This window comes from Ammodytes marinus (genome assembly GCF_949987685.1).
Source record: "Ammodytes marinus genome assembly, chromosome: 8".
Taxonomy (NCBI): Eukaryota; Metazoa; Chordata; class Actinopteri; order Uranoscopiformes; family Ammodytidae; genus Ammodytes; species Ammodytes marinus.
In genome coordinates this window covers 31,479,645-31,497,454 of record NC_137212.1, presented here as the reverse complement: position 1 = coordinate 31,497,454, position 17,810 = coordinate 31,479,645, and the positions used below count along the sequence as shown (strand labels likewise).

General features: G+C 40.7%; 1 protein-coding gene across 1 annotated transcript in view; it reads left to right on the top strand.

The window, feature by feature from the left end:
• mcf2l2 (MCF.2 cell line derived transforming sequence-like 2) overlaps positions 1-17,810 on the top strand; it is a gene marked incomplete at its 5' end in the record, with an annotated part of 282,391 nt that overhangs the window by 166,696 nt on the left and 97,885 nt on the right. The window contains 3 exons of the mRNA XM_080033371.1: positions 9,263-9,332; positions 15,585-15,677; positions 16,135-16,227. Of these exons, the coding sequence (XP_079889497.1) occupies positions 9,263-9,332; positions 15,585-15,677; positions 16,135-16,227 (256 nt within the window). The remainder of the gene's footprint in view (positions 1-9,262; positions 9,333-15,584; positions 15,678-16,134; positions 16,228-17,810) is intronic.

Here is a 17,810-nt window from a genome sequence, read left to right as displayed (position 1 = left end):
GTGCAAAGTCATAGAAGAGGGATTGCTATTCTTGTCGCCAATAAGTTCAAATTTGAATCTTTTAAATAAATTAAATAAAAGGAGGGCAGATATCTCATTGTTAAGGGTAGGATTGAACAGGATATAGTAACCTTAGTAAATGTATATGCACCACCTGATACTAACAAACTGTTTTTCAAATCATTAATGGATGTGATTGCACTGGAAGCTGAGGGTGTCTGTATATGTGGTGGAGATTTTAATGTAGTATTAAATCAACATTTAGACACAACTAGTTTAACGGGAAATAGAAACAAATTATCAAAATTGATTAACACAGCCTGGAATGATATCGGGTTTTGTGATGTCTGGAGACATATTAATCCATTTGACACAAACTACACTCATTACTCAGCTCCACATTGTACTTACTCCAGGATAGATTTTTTTTTTATGCCAAAAACTCACTGTTATAAGGTGAAAGAATGTAGAATTGGGGTAGCTGATGTCTCTGACCACAGTGCTCTGTACTTGACTGTTCAAATAGAAGGAAGGAAGAGGAAGACAGGTTGGAGGTTAAATGTAGGTATGTTAAATAACAAATCAGCTGTAGAACAGATAAAATTGGAAATTAAAGATTACCTTAAGATAAATGACAATGGAGAGGTGGATCCATCTATACTGTGGGACTCATTGAAGGCGGTGATGCGCGGGAATTTGATTGCTTTAACAGCATTAAATAAATAAAAAGAAAATCATGGAATATAATAACCTGGTATTAGATTTATCAAATGTGGAGCAACAACATAAAAAAACAGGGACCAGAACTGCTGGTGCATATACAACAATTAAGGAAACAGATGAATGATCTATTAGAACAAGAAGTTGAGAAGACGGCCCGATTCTATAAGCAGACATATTATGAATCAGGTCCTAAAGCAACCAAATTACTTGCCCGACGCATGCGTAAACAACAAGTGGATAGTTCCATTCATAAGGTACCGGACCCAGAAACAAATCATTTGAAATATCAGCCACAGGAAATAGAGGCCATTTTTCTAAATTAAACAACTGTATACAGAGACCTCTGATACCAAGGTGGAAGCCATGCAAATGTTTCTTAATGAACTGGATTTGCCTTGTATTGGCAAAGTAAAAAATGATTTCATTATAGCAGATTTTACACTAGAAGAAATAAATAATGCAATTGGCAACTTAAAATCAAGTAAAACTCCAGGTAGTGATGGCTTCCCTGCGGAGTGGTATACAACCTTTAAAGAAGAACTAGCTCCACTCCTGCTAAAAACATTTAATTGGATTAAAAGAGAATGTAAACTTCCACCATCATGGAATGAGGCAGTCATTACAGTACTCCCAGGGCCGCCGCTCCCTATACGCAGAGTACGCAGACTGCGTAGGGCACCAAGTTCCTGGGGGGGGGGGGGGCACCCCCCAAAAAAAAAAAATTATAATTTTAATTATAATTTTTTTTTTTTTTTTAATTAAAAAGGAAAAAGAGATGGTCCGGGGGCCCCCCAAAATATATATATATTTTTTAAAGTTCATGATAATCATTACATTACAAAAAATATATAAATTAGTTATGAACAGGCCCATCGTTGTTTTTTCTTAATTGTGTAACCTATCCAGGGGTGGATTACTGCACAGGCACACCGGGCACAGGCCCAGGGGCCCAAGGGCTCAGGGGGGCCCTTAGCCAGAGATACTGATAGTAACTTTTCATGTTGCATAGTCAAAGAGCTCAGTCACTGATGTCAATAACAGGGTCCAAAAAGGAATAGCCTAAATATAAGTACTCATTAAAATGTAACAAGATAGAAATCATCATGGGCCCCTCAACTAGTAGGGGAGAAATACAAAAGCAAGTTAAAAACAACAGCATTAGTAGCTCTGTCTAAGGGGGTTGAAGGCCCCCTCACACATACACAAATAAACTTTATATGTGTGAATTCTAAATTGTTCATATCCACCCTTTATCTGTTGAAATGGGCCTCTCCATCATAGAACATGGGTCTGCAGACCAATCTACTGTTTTTACAGTTGCAGAGTAAAGAGTGCTACCTGTTTAAGAAAAATCTGAAAAATAATGTTCCTTCTGCATCTCAGGATTTGATATCTCTCTAGTCTCTAAAATGTCCTCACAAAGTGCACCAGATTGATGCATTTTACTTTAAAAAGGTAAAAAAAATTCCACCCACCCCCCAACAAGGTACAGGGTCCCTCCAACAATACCCCAAGATCCTGTGGGAAACACTGACTTCCTTAATATGTTTTTGCCATTAATTGTATGTATCCGTGTAGAAAATTCAGTGTACCTGACTGGATAGGGACAAGTGGGGGGCCCTTTAAGAGTGTAAGCCCAGGGGCCCATTATCTCATAATCAGTCTATGATCCTATCACTCAATTCCTTTGCAAAGGCAGTTTTTTCACAAGTTAAGCTGTTCTTTCTGTTAGTAAATGCTGGCAAATGTGCCAAAAAGCAGTCGCAGAGATCTTGCAATGGCAAAAAAATTTCGCTCGCGCCCTGCGGACGCGAGCTTCTGGGTGTGTTTTTTTTTTGGGTGGGGTGGGGTGGGGGGGGGGGGGGCATCACTGACAATTTCTGCTTAGGGCACCCAAAAGCGTAGCAGCGGCCCTGAGTACTCCCAAAGGAGGGTAAACATTTGATAGATAGAATAGAAAGGGAAAATAAAAAGGCAGTAGTACTAAGCCTCAACGCCGAAAAGGCTTTTGATCGGGTCAATTGGCAATTCCTGTATCAAACTTTAGATAGATTTGGCTTCAATAAGCAATCTGTAGATTTAATAAGAACACTTTATCAACAACCAACAGCAAAAATTAAAATTAATGGGTCATTATCTCCATCATTTATATTACAAAGAGGAACTAGACAAGGTTGTTGTCTCAGCCCCACATTATTTGCTTTTTATATTGAACCCCTGGCCCAGACAATCCGTCAACATGAACAAATACAAGGCATCACAATTGGACATAGAGATCATTTAATTAGTTTATTTGCGGACGATATTTTGGTCCATTTAGTGGATCCTGAGAACTCCTTCCCCATATTGATGGACATCCTCGAAGAATTTAATTATTATGCTTGTTACAAACTAAATATTACAAAGACACAACTTTTGTCATTTAATTACAAGCCTTCAGAGGAAATAAAACACAGACATGATTTAAAATGGGATATGGAAGAAATCAAATATTTAGGGGTAATCATTACAAAAAATTTGAACAGATTATACGAGGCAAACTATAATTTGATTAATCAGAATATTAAAAAGGATATTGAACGATGGTCCACCTATCCATTGGATTTTGGCAGTAAGATAAATGTAATTAAGATGAACATGTTGCCTAGATTGCAATACCTGTTTCAAGCTTTGCCAGTAGGGGTTCCTAAACACCAGTTCTCATCCTGGGATAAACTTATTTCTAGGTTTATTTGGGATGGAAAGAAGCCTTGAATAAGATACACAACACTGCAGTTGGCCAAGCATAAAGGAGGAATGGCACTCCCAAATCTCAAAGATTACTTTTATGCAGCTCAGTTCCGTCCCCTTTTTCTGTTGTGTAATGATAACTATTTTGCTAGATGGAAGGAAATTGAGACATATGTTGAGGGTTATCAGGGGCCTGTTTCAGGTAGCTGGTTTTGAGGCAACCCAGAGTTTGTTCGCTCTGAGTTGGTGGAAACTCTGGGTTTTCCGTTTCAGGTAGCAGGTTCAGTGCAACCGAGAGTTAGTTACTGCGGCAACATACGCCGTGGGTCTAACCTGCTGGATAGGTGGTTAGACCTACCCGAGTTTGTTTTCACTTTACGCTGCAGCTCCGACTGAAGAAAGAGTGTCACTGTCACACGCGTCCCTGTACAGTTTGAAGCAAAATCACTCTATAGAAATCTCCATCGGGATGTTTTTATCATTTCCTGATGATTTTACGTTTGACCAATCATTTATCTGATCAGTAGCCTTGTTCTCAGCCCTCGGTCCGTTCATATAGGCGGCCACCTTACACATCGTGACATGCTCTACATTCAGATTAATAAACCTATTTGTAGCCTATTGTATGTTTTTTAACGTCTGTGCCACTGAACAGATTTATGTCAGGTGGATTCATGTAACGCTGCGGCTGCACGCGATCGTTGTAGTTCACTTGTGCGATCCTAAAGTCACAGACAAGCCTCGTTAAATAGCCTAATATGAATATAAAAATTATATAATAATTTAAACTGTGATCACTTGAGGAAAATGGATCTGGTAATAAATCAATCAGGCTCTTCAATGGAAACTGTCACCTAATGTGTCTTGACGTTAATGTAGCCTATTTCACTCCCCATTTAAAAGAAGCGACAGTCTGTTCTGTTTACTGCACAGTAGGCTTTAGGCACTGTCAGTAATGCTGTGCCGCGCCAGCTTTATTACTTTACAGCTGATATGCGTAACTTTTTAAGATAGACTATGGCTTCTCATACGGAAGCGAAATGATTATCTTGACAAAAAATGTTTGCTCTGTTTTTTTCTGAATTGCCGAGGAGATTAGATCAGAGTTATGAGACAATATCCCGTTAATTCTTCTCCATAGGCTACCATAAGCTCATTCGTTAATATTTCTAACTCTAGTGGGAGGAGCGGAGATTTCTTTTTTTCTTTTTTGAGAAGTGGAGAAGTGGGAGGATCAATCATTTGTTTCTTCTGTTTCCATGGTGAATCATGTTATCAGCGATCCATTGACGATGGCTTTTATGCACACGCTCCACCCAGAGTGAACACGCTCAGAGTTGATTAACCCAACGCTGATCCACTGTTCTGAAACCGAAAACTCAGAGTTGCTTATCAACCCTGCGCTCTGAGTTTACCAACTCAGAGCGCAGGGTTAAACCCAGAGTATGTAAAACCAGCTACCTGAAACAGGCCCCTGATCCAGTCGGTTTTAGGAGAAAAATAAATCCCCCTATTAGTCAAAAAGATTCAATAACCTCTGGCTCACTGGAGTTTTGATTTGATTTTGTAAGGCAATTTAACCCTCTGAGGTCTATTCACGCGCCAGTATCAATATCTTCCTGAAGATATGGCTGAAAAATTAAATTAAAACATCATCTCAAACTAGAGGTCCTCCTGTTTCCAGGGAATGTTCTTGTGATACTGTCAGTCCCTTAGAGGCTTAGAAAACATTGTGAGAAGCAAGACCCAGAAGCTCCCCTGCTACCACTTAGCTTGTAAATAGTGCATAGAGTATATACATAGTGTGAAAATAGTTTGTTATTATTGTTTTTATATTTACTTAATGGTTTGTTTGAAAAATGTTTTGTGATGCTTCCTCTTTTATTAGTGTACATTCCATGAATCATCATATGTGGTTCAAAGTCTTCATTCAGTCTAATTTCCTAATGTCTTTTGAAAGTAGAGACAACATTTCTACCAAAAAGCGTCTGGACCAAATTTTACATTAGTCATGTTTTGTGCACTCCCCTACTGTGTTTTGGAAAATTTCCACAGCATTTTTTAAGCTAAGGCTTAGGAGAAGCAATTTCAAGAGCCAAAACAACTCAACATGATGACTAAAGGTTCTTCTTTCACAGAAATGTCCAGGTTTTTCAAAAATCGCAATACATTTTTCAGCATTTAAGCCAATTATTTATATACACAATGGTCTAGGACATAAGTAGACTTCAGAAAACAAAGGTCTAATGTGTTCTGAACATTTCCATATAAAACACTTTGGTATAATTTATCTTCTTGCACATTTGAAATAGGTATTTATAGAAGTATTTAAAATCGGAGAAAATACCCCTAGACCTCAGAGGGTTAAACTAAGGAAAGACCAGGGGCCTATTGCATAAAAGTGGAATAAAGACATCCAGGATGATTGATAAAGCCAGCCTTGACAAAGTCTAGCCTGGGCACTTTGGATTAGTCAGTTGCATAAACGCCAATCCAGGATGTAAAGGGGCTGCTTTGTCAAGCCAGGTGTAAGTAATTCTGTTAAGTGCCAGCCCACAGCTTTCAGAAGTAGACCCAAAGATCGAACACAGATTTACTGATGGAAAAATGGAAAAGACGGCCCATTTTCCCACAATGCCTTGCTAGTTTAAACCGTAAGTGAGGGGGCAGTTCAATTCATACAGGAGATGTATTCTCTGCCAATTGTTCTTGATGTCCCTGCATTGTTTTATGATAAAATAGTTGACAGTGAGCAGTCTGCAGGTGCATCTAAAAAATTGAATATCATGGAAAGTCCATTCAAAAAGTTAAACTTTCATAGATTCATTACACAAAGTGAAATATGTCAGGCCTTTTTTTTTGGATGATTGATTGACATGGAATAAAAAATCCAGTATCTCAAAATATTAGAATATTGCATTCAACCAATCAGATATGTCGACCTTCTGAAAAGTATGTTTATTCTAGATTAATTTCACTTAATGTGTAATGAATCTAGAACATATTGAAGTTTCACTTTTTGAATTAAATTACAGAAAAAAGGAAATTTTCATTGGTATTTAATTTTGTTTCAGATGCACCTCGATATAGTTATAAGTACAACGTTAATTTATTTGACCCACATGTGCAACGTCATCTGCCATCGATAATCAATTGTATAAATATAGCCTGCAATATTAACAGACTATCACATAAATGATTATACTTTATATAATTTCATCTTAATGTAATTATAATTAAGTTAATTATAAATGGTCCAGGTTAAATAATAAAAAGGAAGAACTATTTAACTAAATGACAATGCAGTCTTTTATATGGTACTTTAAAACAGGTTATTGAAACTTAAGCATTGCACAGAAGATCATGGAATAACTGTTAAACACCTTGATTTCAGATCGGACTGACAGCTGACTGAGCCAATCAGGCAACAGAATAAGTTTATCCTTTACGTTTAGCCTGGTCGGGACCAGGCTAAACGTAAAGGATAAATCTCCATGGTAACTTATGTCCCTCCGCTTTTATGCAACCGGATCATGGCTAACGCAAGCAAGGATAACCGAAATATCCTAGGTTAATCCCTTATCCTAGTTTTATGCAATAGGCCCCAGATGTAGACTATCGACAAACATAACAAAACAAAACAAATAGGTGAGACTTATTCTTGGTTAGTTTTAAGACCTCAAAACACTAGTAAAAATTGTGACAAACAAAACAAAGAGGTGAGACTTATTTCTTTGGCTAGTGTCAAGACCTCAAAAACACTAGTAAAAATTGTGACAAGTTTTGTATACTTAGTGACTCACCTTAACACTAATCACAGCTTTTTGTCCTTCCTAAACAGTGAAACTTCATAAACACTAATATGATGTCTTACAGTAGCTTTTTCAGCCGCAACCAATTGTTTTCATAAATTAAACTCTCAGTTTTATTCTAACTTCCTAGTTTTATGAAACAAAAGATAACTGCCAGACGTGGCTTTTTCAGATATCACCTGTCTGAATATAAGGGAAAACTCTGGACCCCACGATAATGATCATTTTACTTGAGACTTTATTTGTTGTGAGTGTATTTCCTCAAACACTTCAGGTTGAGATAGGTTTCTCTTTAGTGCATCTTCCCAAACACTACTACCAGGAATTCTCCCGTAGATGGACAGTACCAAGATAGAAAATGACTACAATGAGTTATTCCCCCGTAGATGGTAAAACCAAGATGGAAAACACCACTTCATAAACTAGTTTACCCATACATCAGAAGTAGGCCTATAACAAAAAACATAAAATAAAGGAACCACCCTAATTCCTACACAAAACAAAATCAGCTGTTTATATTCACCTGATTCGAAGAAAGCCCCGACTCGCTCAGTTTTGGCTCTGGATTCCGTCACCCCTCCTCCGTCCAAGTAGAGTCTGCAGACAGCCTCTTTTGTAGCTCTGTTTACTGGAGGTCTTTTTTCGAGAGATCTTGGACTCCCCCGTTCACGGTGCAGGCTCTTCTCGTCCAGAGGATGAGGATATTGGATCCGGCTCGAAGGACCATTTGTTAAAGGAATTATTAATAACCAAGTGTTTGTAATAAAAGAATTTGAGTCAAGGCAGGCTTCAGAGCAGGTGAAATTTACTTGCGGACAGCAGCAAGGGAATCAACAATGTATCTGGTTGGTACATGGTTGAATACAAAGAAATGAACAGTGTACATGGGATTATATGCAAGAGAAGGTGGTGTGTGCGCAAACACACACTAAGTTTGGTGTGTCCAGCCCTTGTTTTGCTGGCGAAAGCAGAAATGTTTTTAATTAGGCAGATAACAGAATATGGGAAATTTAGGGAGTCTTTTTTACTCCCCCATCAACTTTCAACTATTGTGCACATGAATGTGTCATACCTCTGTATGTGCCAAAATCTTATTAGGCAGTTTTCTTCTTCAAGGCTAAACAACAACTTTTGTCTTAGCAAAACACTTTGGAGTTCTTTAAGTTTACTGGGACAAAGTTCAACAGGCAGAAAGCATGTATTGAGCATTAAAATATTATACAATTATAAGGCAAATTAAATTCTAGTAACAGACGCTCTCACAGCTGGTGGTTGCCTGGCCCTGTGGAGGTTAATACGGGCCGGTTTGTGCAGCTGACGGCTGACCACTCGTGCCAAGCGCATCTGTCATTCAGTAAAACCCAAAATGTGTTATTTTTCGTTTTTAAACCGCTTTAGAGTAGTGCTATCTGAAAGGGCCAATACATTATAATCAATTACTGCATCTCTGCAGACATGTATTTCTTTCATGGAAACAAACAAGATAGGGATTAAAGGTTTAATATTTACCATTATCGGACAGTTGGTGCGTCTTTTTCTCCTCTACCATTTATATTATTTAGTCAGACCACTTCACCTATGTAAAGAAATTGCGACATAAAATTGTATATGTTTAACCCTGAAGTCACTAAAAGTCACTATCCTCAGCTGGAGATTGTTTGTGACTTTCTTTGAGGCTGCTTTTTAACGCTCCCAAATGAAACTTTAAAAATGTCTACTTTCGCTGTTATGCTGTCCATTTCTACCGGTATGTGCACATCCATGTCGTAAAATGTATAGGCGAGGCCTCTAAACTGAGAAAATATAGGGGCGTGATATTCAAATTACGATTGTTTTTTCAGCCGCCGTATTTATCAATGATAATGATATGAGATTGGCGAGATACGACTGTTTGATAAATCCCATGCGATACCTGGCGTAGGGTGATATTTGGATCTGCACCCGTTTCCACGCACGTTTGATAAATGAGGCCCATTGTGTTCTTATTGTGTTTGCAGAACCTTTCTGAAGGAGCTGGAGAACTGTGCAGAGAAACCAGAGCTGGTGGGAACCTGCTTTCTGAAAAGGGTGAGGAGATTAGAAAACAGTGGTAGAGAGTAATGGACATTTAAATTATACTCTTGAAAATGCAAATACAAGCACAAGCATTTAAAAATGCATTTATTTATTGCAGACACAGGTCCATATAATACAGCATACAGTATACATAGTAAAAAAGAGAGCTACAAAAAATACATCGATACATAAAAATGGCATATTAGTATATATCAGGGGTTTTCAAAGTGTGAGCCCCCCCTCAGAGAACAAATTTCAGCAGAGCCCCCGCCCCCCCCCAAAAAAAATTCTAAATCCCTGTGTTTTGAAAGATCTTTTAATTATTTTACAAATTTAAACATATTTTTGAAACATTCTAAACATTTTTGTGCATTTTTAAACACATTTTTAAATACATTTGAACATCTTAACCCAGTGTTTTAATCCTGCTTCCTTTAAGCATGGATAGTAGTGACTGAGTGTGCAGCGGAGTGAGAAAGATAGGCAGACAGACTTGCCCAAATGATTGACTAGTGAAATGTCATTCACACACCGAGTGTTTTTTCGCTAGTGCCTCCAATGTCCTGCTGGAGGAAAATAGTAGCCAGTGGAGAACCAGACCCTCCTAGGAGGGTCCGGGGGTATGGCCCCCCGGGAGATTTTTTTTCACCTTTTTAAAGTGCATGAATCTGGTGCACTTTGAGAGGAAAATTAAGAGGCTAAATATGAGGAATTTTGTGTGAACAAATCATTTGGAGACACTGGGTCTGATGAATTAGAAGCTATTGAAGAAAGACACATGGATTTTCCATAAAAATATTAATTTAAAATAAAAAAATGTATGCAAGATACAAACAAGACCTATTTCTCTGTAATATAATGAATGCATTTAAATGCAGTGAGAGGAACGAAGCAGAATAACTCTTGTCCAGCTATGCCGAGATCTTAATATAAAAAACACAAACTCAATTATTTTTTTTATTTTTTTCCACATATTCATCCGCGCCCCCCCTGCCATGACCCGCTCCCCCCCAGTTTGAAAACCACTGGCCTATATGATATACAGGCTATTGCACCATTGCCATCTTAACCTAGAAGTGTATCTATAGCAGTTTTTCAGAGGGCTGACTAGGGCTTCAATTATGTGGTTCTCTGACTTGTCCTGGCGACACATACAACTAAACATCAGTTGTCTTAAGAGTGCCTCACAAGTTGGCACTAATAAACAGCTGTAGCCTATAGGCCTTTCTCTCTCTCTCTCTCTCTCTCTCTCTCTCTCTCTCTCTCTCTCTCTTTCTCTCTCATAACTTCTGTGTCCTCCCCTCAGCCAGCATAATTTTCTACTTAGAACCACAAAAAGACAAGCAGGCTAAATGACGACTGTCTAGCACAGGGGTGTCAAACTCATTTTCACAAAGGGCCACTCTATGACAAGATAATCACACTAAGGGCCAGACATGTCGTTAACTGACATGCCTTCTTTTTAATGCAAAAATAAAACAACATGGCTGGGTTATAGGTGGGGGGTGCTCACCTAGGTGTTTGACGCTGACATTTGTCAGCGTCAAACACTTAATTTCCTGCATTCTGGTGGATTTTTATCCATCGATCTGTGCCTTTTCTGCATCAGTTTATGTTGGAAATGTCTTTATTTTTGTTAAGGAAAAGACAACATTCAGGTTCCTGGTGAAACAATTATAAGGAATATAATGCAGTAAGGCTCTCAGGCATTCTGGATTGAGCCTCAATATTTATTCACCTGGATTTTTTAAAACTTTCTGCGCATTCAAAACATATCAAGTTTTGTTTTAGTTTTTTTAGGATTCATGACTCAGCACCAGTGTTAACCCTTTAGGCGCCAAAGTCGCAAAATTGCGACAAGACGCTTTACTGAATCAAACAGCTGTTTTCTCTTAATAGAGTGTTATATGTCGTTCATACTCCCCTCCACTAGTTAGCAGACATCCCGAACTTAGACCTTAGTTCAGAAAAATGTCATACTTCAATGCAAAATGTTCGAGCAAAATCCCATCCAAAAAACATAAAAATTATTTTTAATTTTTTTTGTCATATCCTCCTAGCGACTTTTTCTGGTGTTATTTGAGACTTTTGTGGTATTTAGAGACTGACGGGAAAGCACGTATCACTCTGTTTACTCTGCTGTTTCTGTGTTCAACGAGCAGCGGGTGCTCACGGAGCCCCTACCCCGTCCAAAAGCACTCGCGGGCGGTCAGTCTCACAGAAGCTCAGCGCAGCGGTCCCAGCCTGCAGCCAGCAGAGAGGACACACACACCCGCTCCTCCTAGCGACCCTTTCTGGTGTTATTGGAGACTTTTGTGGTGTTTGGAGACTCTGATGTGAAAGCACGTATCACTCTGCTTTTACTGTGCTCAACGAGCAGCTCCCGGAGCCCCTGAGCCCCGCGCAGCAGTCAGGGCAGAGCGGGTGTGTTTCTCCTCTCTGCTCCGCTGACACCTCCGCGTCCAGGCTGCAAATGAATCGCGCATGCGTTGCCATTTCTGCCCTGGTTTTACAGAACAGGGTGTAAATGTTTATTCACTCACTCTCGCAATAAAATTATTATGCGAATGCGAAAGACGCCAGAAGACGCTTACTGTTATTATTATTAAGTACGGGCCCGTAATTATTACTCTCCCCTCCCCTTTACCACGTTAGGCCCCTCCACTTAACATCATTAGGCTCCTCCCCTTTACCATGTTAGGCCCCTCCCCTTTACAGCGTTAGACTCCTCCCCTTTACCATGTTAGGCCCCTCCATTTAACATAATTAGGCTCCTCCCCTTTACCACATTAGGCTCCTCCCCTTTACCATGTTAGGCTCCTCCCCGGTACATCATTAGGCTCCTCCCCTTTACCACATTAGGCTCCTCCCCTTTACCATGTTAGGCTCCTCCCCGGTACATCATTAGGCCCCTCCCCTTTACCATGTTAGGCCCCTCCCCTTTACCACATTAGACTCCTCCCCGTTACCACATTAGACTCCTCCCCTTTACCACATTAGGCTCCTCCCCTTTACCACGTTAGGCTCCTCCCCTTTACCATGTTAGGCCCCTCCCCCTCACCACGTTAGGCTCCTCCCCTTTACTGTGTTAGGCTCCTCCCCTTTACCACATTATGCTCCTCCCCTTTACCATATTAGGCTCCTCCCCTTTACCGTGTTAGGCTCCTCCCCTTTACCACATTAGACTCCTCCCCTTTACCACGTTAGGCCCCTCCCCTTTACCACGTTAGGCCCCTCCCCTTTACCACATTAGGCTCCTCCCCTTTGCCACGTTAGGCTCCTCCCCTTTACCACGTTAGGCTCCTCCCCTTTACCAAGTTAGGCTCCCCCCCCTTACCACATTAGGCTCCTCCCCTTTACTGTGTTAGGCTCCTCCCCTTTACCACATTAGGCTCCTCCCCTTTACCACATTAGACTCCTCCCCTTTACCACGTTAGGCCCCTCCCCTTTACCAAGTTAGGCTCCTCCCCTTTACCACATTAGGCTCCTCCCCTTTACCGTGTTAGGCTCCTCCCCTTTACCACATTGGACTCCTCCCCTTTACCACATTAGGCTCCTCCCCTTTACCAAGTTAGGCTCCTCCCCTTTACCACGTTAGGCCCCTCCCCTTTACCACGTTAGGCCCCTCCCCTTTACCACATTAGACTCCTCCCCTTTACCAAGTTAGGCTCCTCCCCTTTACCACATTAGGCTCCTCCCCTTTACCACATTAGGCTCCTCCCCTTTACCACATTAGGCTCCTCCCCTTTGCCACGTTAGGCTCCTCCCCTTTACCACGTTAGGCTCCTCCCCTTTACCAAGTTAGGCTCCTCCCCCTTACCACATTAGGCTCCTCCCCTTTACTGTGTTAGGCTCCTCCCCTTTACCACATTAGGCTCCTCCCCTTTACCACATTAGACTCCTCCCCTTTACCACGTTAGGCCCCTCCCCTTTACCAAGTTAGGCTCCTCCCCTTTACCACATTAGGCTCCTCCCCTTTACCGTGTTAGGCTCCTCCCCTTTACCACATTGGACTCCTCCCCTTTACCACATTAGGCTCCTCCCCTTTACCAAGTTAGGCTCCTCCCCTTTACCACATTAGACTCCTCCCCTTTACCACGTTAGGCACCTCCCCTTTACCACATCAGGCTCCTCCCCTTTACCACATTAGGCCCCTCCCCTTTACCACGTTAGACTCCTCCCCTTTACCACATTAGACTCCTCCCCTTTACCACATTATGCTCCTCCCCTTTACCGCATTAGGCTCCTCCCCTTTACCGCATTAGGCTCCTCCCCTTTGCAGCATTAGACTCCCCCCTTTGCAGCATTAGGCTCCTCCCCTTTACACCATTAGGCTCCTCCCCTTTACCATGTTAGGCTCCTCTCCTTTGCAGCATTAGGCTCCTCCCCTTACCACATTAAGCTCCTCCCCTTTACCGCGTTAGGCTCCTCCCCTTTACCTTTATAGCCTCTCGGACCATAGGGGTCAGAGAGGCTATATTTTTTTCGCCGCCATTGCCCAAAATGTTTACGCAGGGGCGGGGCTTATTAACAAATTGGCCATAACTCCTTAACCATAGGTCCTATCATCATCAAACTTGCTGGGTATGTGCAGAAGTCATGTGGTAGCAAAGCTTATCGAGATTAACCCATAGGGGGCGCCACAAATGCCCCCTGACTCTGATTGACCTGTATTACACTTGTACAGCTCATGGTGCTCTACAATATAGCCTCTCGGACAGTTTTTTGAATTTCCGCTAGGGGGCGCTGTTATTAAGCCCCGACTGAAGAAAGTTTGAGAGGCCACGCCCCGCACAACGTAAGTCCGATTGACTTGAAATTTCTCCCACAGGTGTATTTTAGGGTGCTCTACAAAAAAGCCTCTTGGATCATTAAAATCAACCTGGAAATATTTTCGGCTAATTAGCATAAAATGAAAAACAGGGTTTTATCCACAACTTTGTCAAGTTTTACTTTATCAACACCAAATGTCTCACGAAGCCCCGGGGGACTATGACGCACGTCTCCGAAAAATATTAGTAGGATAGCTTGGAAAACATGGCCGCCATTGACTAAAATGTTTACGCAGGGGCGGGGCTTAATTACAAATTGGCCATAACTCATTGACCATAGGTCCTATCATCATGAAACTTGCAGGATATGTGCAGAAGACATGTGGTAGCATGGCCCTCTAAGCCTGTCAAGGTTAACCCATAGGGGGCGCCACAAATGCGAAGAACATAATTCACCAATGCAATGTTTGACAGGCCACGCCCCTTTCCCCCTGACTCAGATTGACTTATCATTTGTTAGACATGTACAGCTCATGTTCTTCTACGATAAAGTCTCTCGGACCATAGGGGTCAGCCGTGATTTTTTTTCTTCCCCAATTTACACGGGCGGCCCGTACTTTCAAAATCTCCGCGGGATTTTTTAGTTTATTATTATTATCATTATTATTATTATTATTATTATTATTATAATTCTAATGATATAATGATAATTACAATAATGAATAATAATAATAATAATAATAATGGAGAATAGAAGAAGAAAAGTACTGTAAAAGTTGTGGTGTGTAAAAAGATAAAAAATGAAAAAAATAAATAAAAAAACGCCTGCTGTTTACATGCGTTTTGTGTTTTAGTTCTAGTTTACAAATGTTGGCTTACAAAAAAGTGGGCATCATTACAAATAGATGGAGGGGGTGAATCTGATTAAATAAGACTCTCTTTCAAAATATCAGGTATTTCATGGAAATTACATAATCCAATATGGCCGCCGCCATATGACGTCATAATATGCAAATTAGATGAAAAAAATGTATTCCCTTAATAAACTTCAGGACATTCTCAATATTTGTCTCATTAACTTTTTGTCTCTATCTCAAACCACTTTCAATCCAGATCCTTCTGAAATTTAGGTGTCAAAATAAAGTATTTTTCAAAATTAAACCCGGCGCCTAAAGGGTTAACTATGTATGACACTTTACATTGGTAATGAAATGCCAAGCCACCATTGGAAACGAAAGGGGTGGGCTATCAGCAGCTAGCTAACGTTAGCTAGCTAGCTATATTGTAACTTAAGGCAAAAGTTAGAAACCAGATAATGTTAGAATTCATTCTTAGACACTTGACACAATCAATCATCAATATTAGCATGCTAGTTAGCCACATAGATTGGCCTATTTATAGCCCTCAGAAAACTGTCATCTTTTCTTAGATTAGGGCTGGCCCGAATAATTGAAGGCCCTCTCTTCACTTGGAAATGCCTTTGTGTTGTCAGAAAGAAGAGCTCCAGGTGTATGAAAGGTACTGTCAGAATAAACCTCGCTCTGAAGTCCTCTGGAGACAGTGTGGAGACAGTCTCTTCTTTCAGGTAACCTGCATGCACGCACGCACGTGCGCGCACACACACACACACACACACACACACACACACACACACACACACACACACACACACACACACACACACACACACACACACACACACACACACACACACACACACACACACACACACACACACACACACACACACACACATTCCTTATTTCAGGCCACATAGTAGCATTTAACTTTCTCAATTTGTGACCCGAGTCAAATTTGGTCAAATAATACTTTTTTTCTTGAGGAGTTTGTATGAAGGTCATTAAAGCACTGATGTTGCTGTTTATGATGTTCATCTTCAAAAAAGATCATTATTTCCTCTACACTAGGACAGCATTGTCCAACCAGACTCTTCCATTCTAATCTGCTGAATACAGCACCTAGTTAAAGTAGGGCAGAATGTTTCGGCCCTGATGGAAAATAATTGGGCTTTGTGGCAACAGGAATGTCAAAAGAAACTGGACCACAAACTCTCTCTGGATGCATACCTGCTGAAGCCTGTCCAGAGGATCACCAAGTACCAACTAATGCTCAAGGTAACTATACGCGCACACACACACACACACACACACACACACACACACACACACACACACACACACACACACACACACACACACACACACACACACACACACACACACACACACACACACACACTCTCTCTCTCTCTCTAACATGAGCCTATAGTCTCAATGTGGCTTTGAATACATCTTAGTATTTTGTTAAAGTGATTGTATCACATCCTTACATTGAATGTGCCTACTGTGAATTCTGCTGAGTATGGGAAACTGACACAGGTGACTGACCTGAGCGAAGTGCCAACCTGGCATAAAAGTACAAAGCCAAGATAGAGCTAGTTGAGTAACAACTGAAAGTTGTAGGCTATAGTTAACAAAGAACAATGCTGGTAAATTACATATGTCAGCACAATTAAGGTACACATACTTTAATCATTAGACAGAAGGTGCACCCTGATAAAAGTTAATAATCAGGAAAAGTGTAAATGGAAATAGATTCTATTGATACATTTAACTCATTCTTAACTTATTTTCTTCTGTTCAATAGAATAACACATATGAATGCAAATAATCCATTAAGGTTATGCTGAGCTGTGATTGCTGTGTGACGGTCCACTCTTAAATTACATAAAATGTTTCCTTTAACTTAAGCGACTTACAATAAATGCAGAGGTAAATTAAGAGGCTAAATCTGAGGAATTTTGTGTGAACAAATAATTTGGAGACACTGGGTCAGATGAATTAGAAGCTATTGAAGAAAGACACATGGATTTTCCATAAAAATGTTAATTTAAAATAAAATATTATGCAGGGTCCTCTGGGTTGGGCTTACTCTTTTTCTTTTATGGGACATATTTCTCTGTAATATAATGAATACATTTAAATGCAATGAGAGGAACGAAGCAGAAGAACTCTGTTGTCCAGCTATCTTTTTGTCCACAGACGAGGCTGAAATAGGTTATACAGTGCATGGGCATCTGAGCCCCATTTCCAAATGTTTTTAAATAAACTCAATACACACTGTGCATGGACGTGAACATGACGTGATCAGTTAAACTTGGATTACATGATGTTAATATCAAACACACAAACTAAAAAAATAATACAAAAAAAACCCTAAGTTTGCTTATGCCTCGGGGCCGGCTCTGAGTGTGAGCGCACTGCAGGCGCTTCATTTCTGCAATGTGCGCTCATTAAAATGTCAGCTTCACTTAAGAGTCCTGTGTGGGTCAACAGTGCATTGCAAAATATGCAGCATAAAGTTATAACATTCGTCTACGACCGTGATGTTAAATCACCTTCACACAAAGCCTCCGCCCGAGCAAAGCAGCGAGTCGATCGCTGTGACGGTGAAAATCACCGGGAGACCTCGCCAGTGTGAGCGAGTGAGACGCCGCTCAGAAAAAACTCTGTGGTTTGATGGATGAAATCACAGTCGGGGATATCCTGCCCGTTAACGTTGTCTACGGGAACGGCTTCCGCGATCTGTTTCTATGTCTCGAGTCTAAATACACAGAGCCCAACTGACAGCGCGACTAAATAAAGGGACTGTACATTGAGCTGCGTCCCTCCGTTAGTTTCTGTTTTCAGCCGAGTAG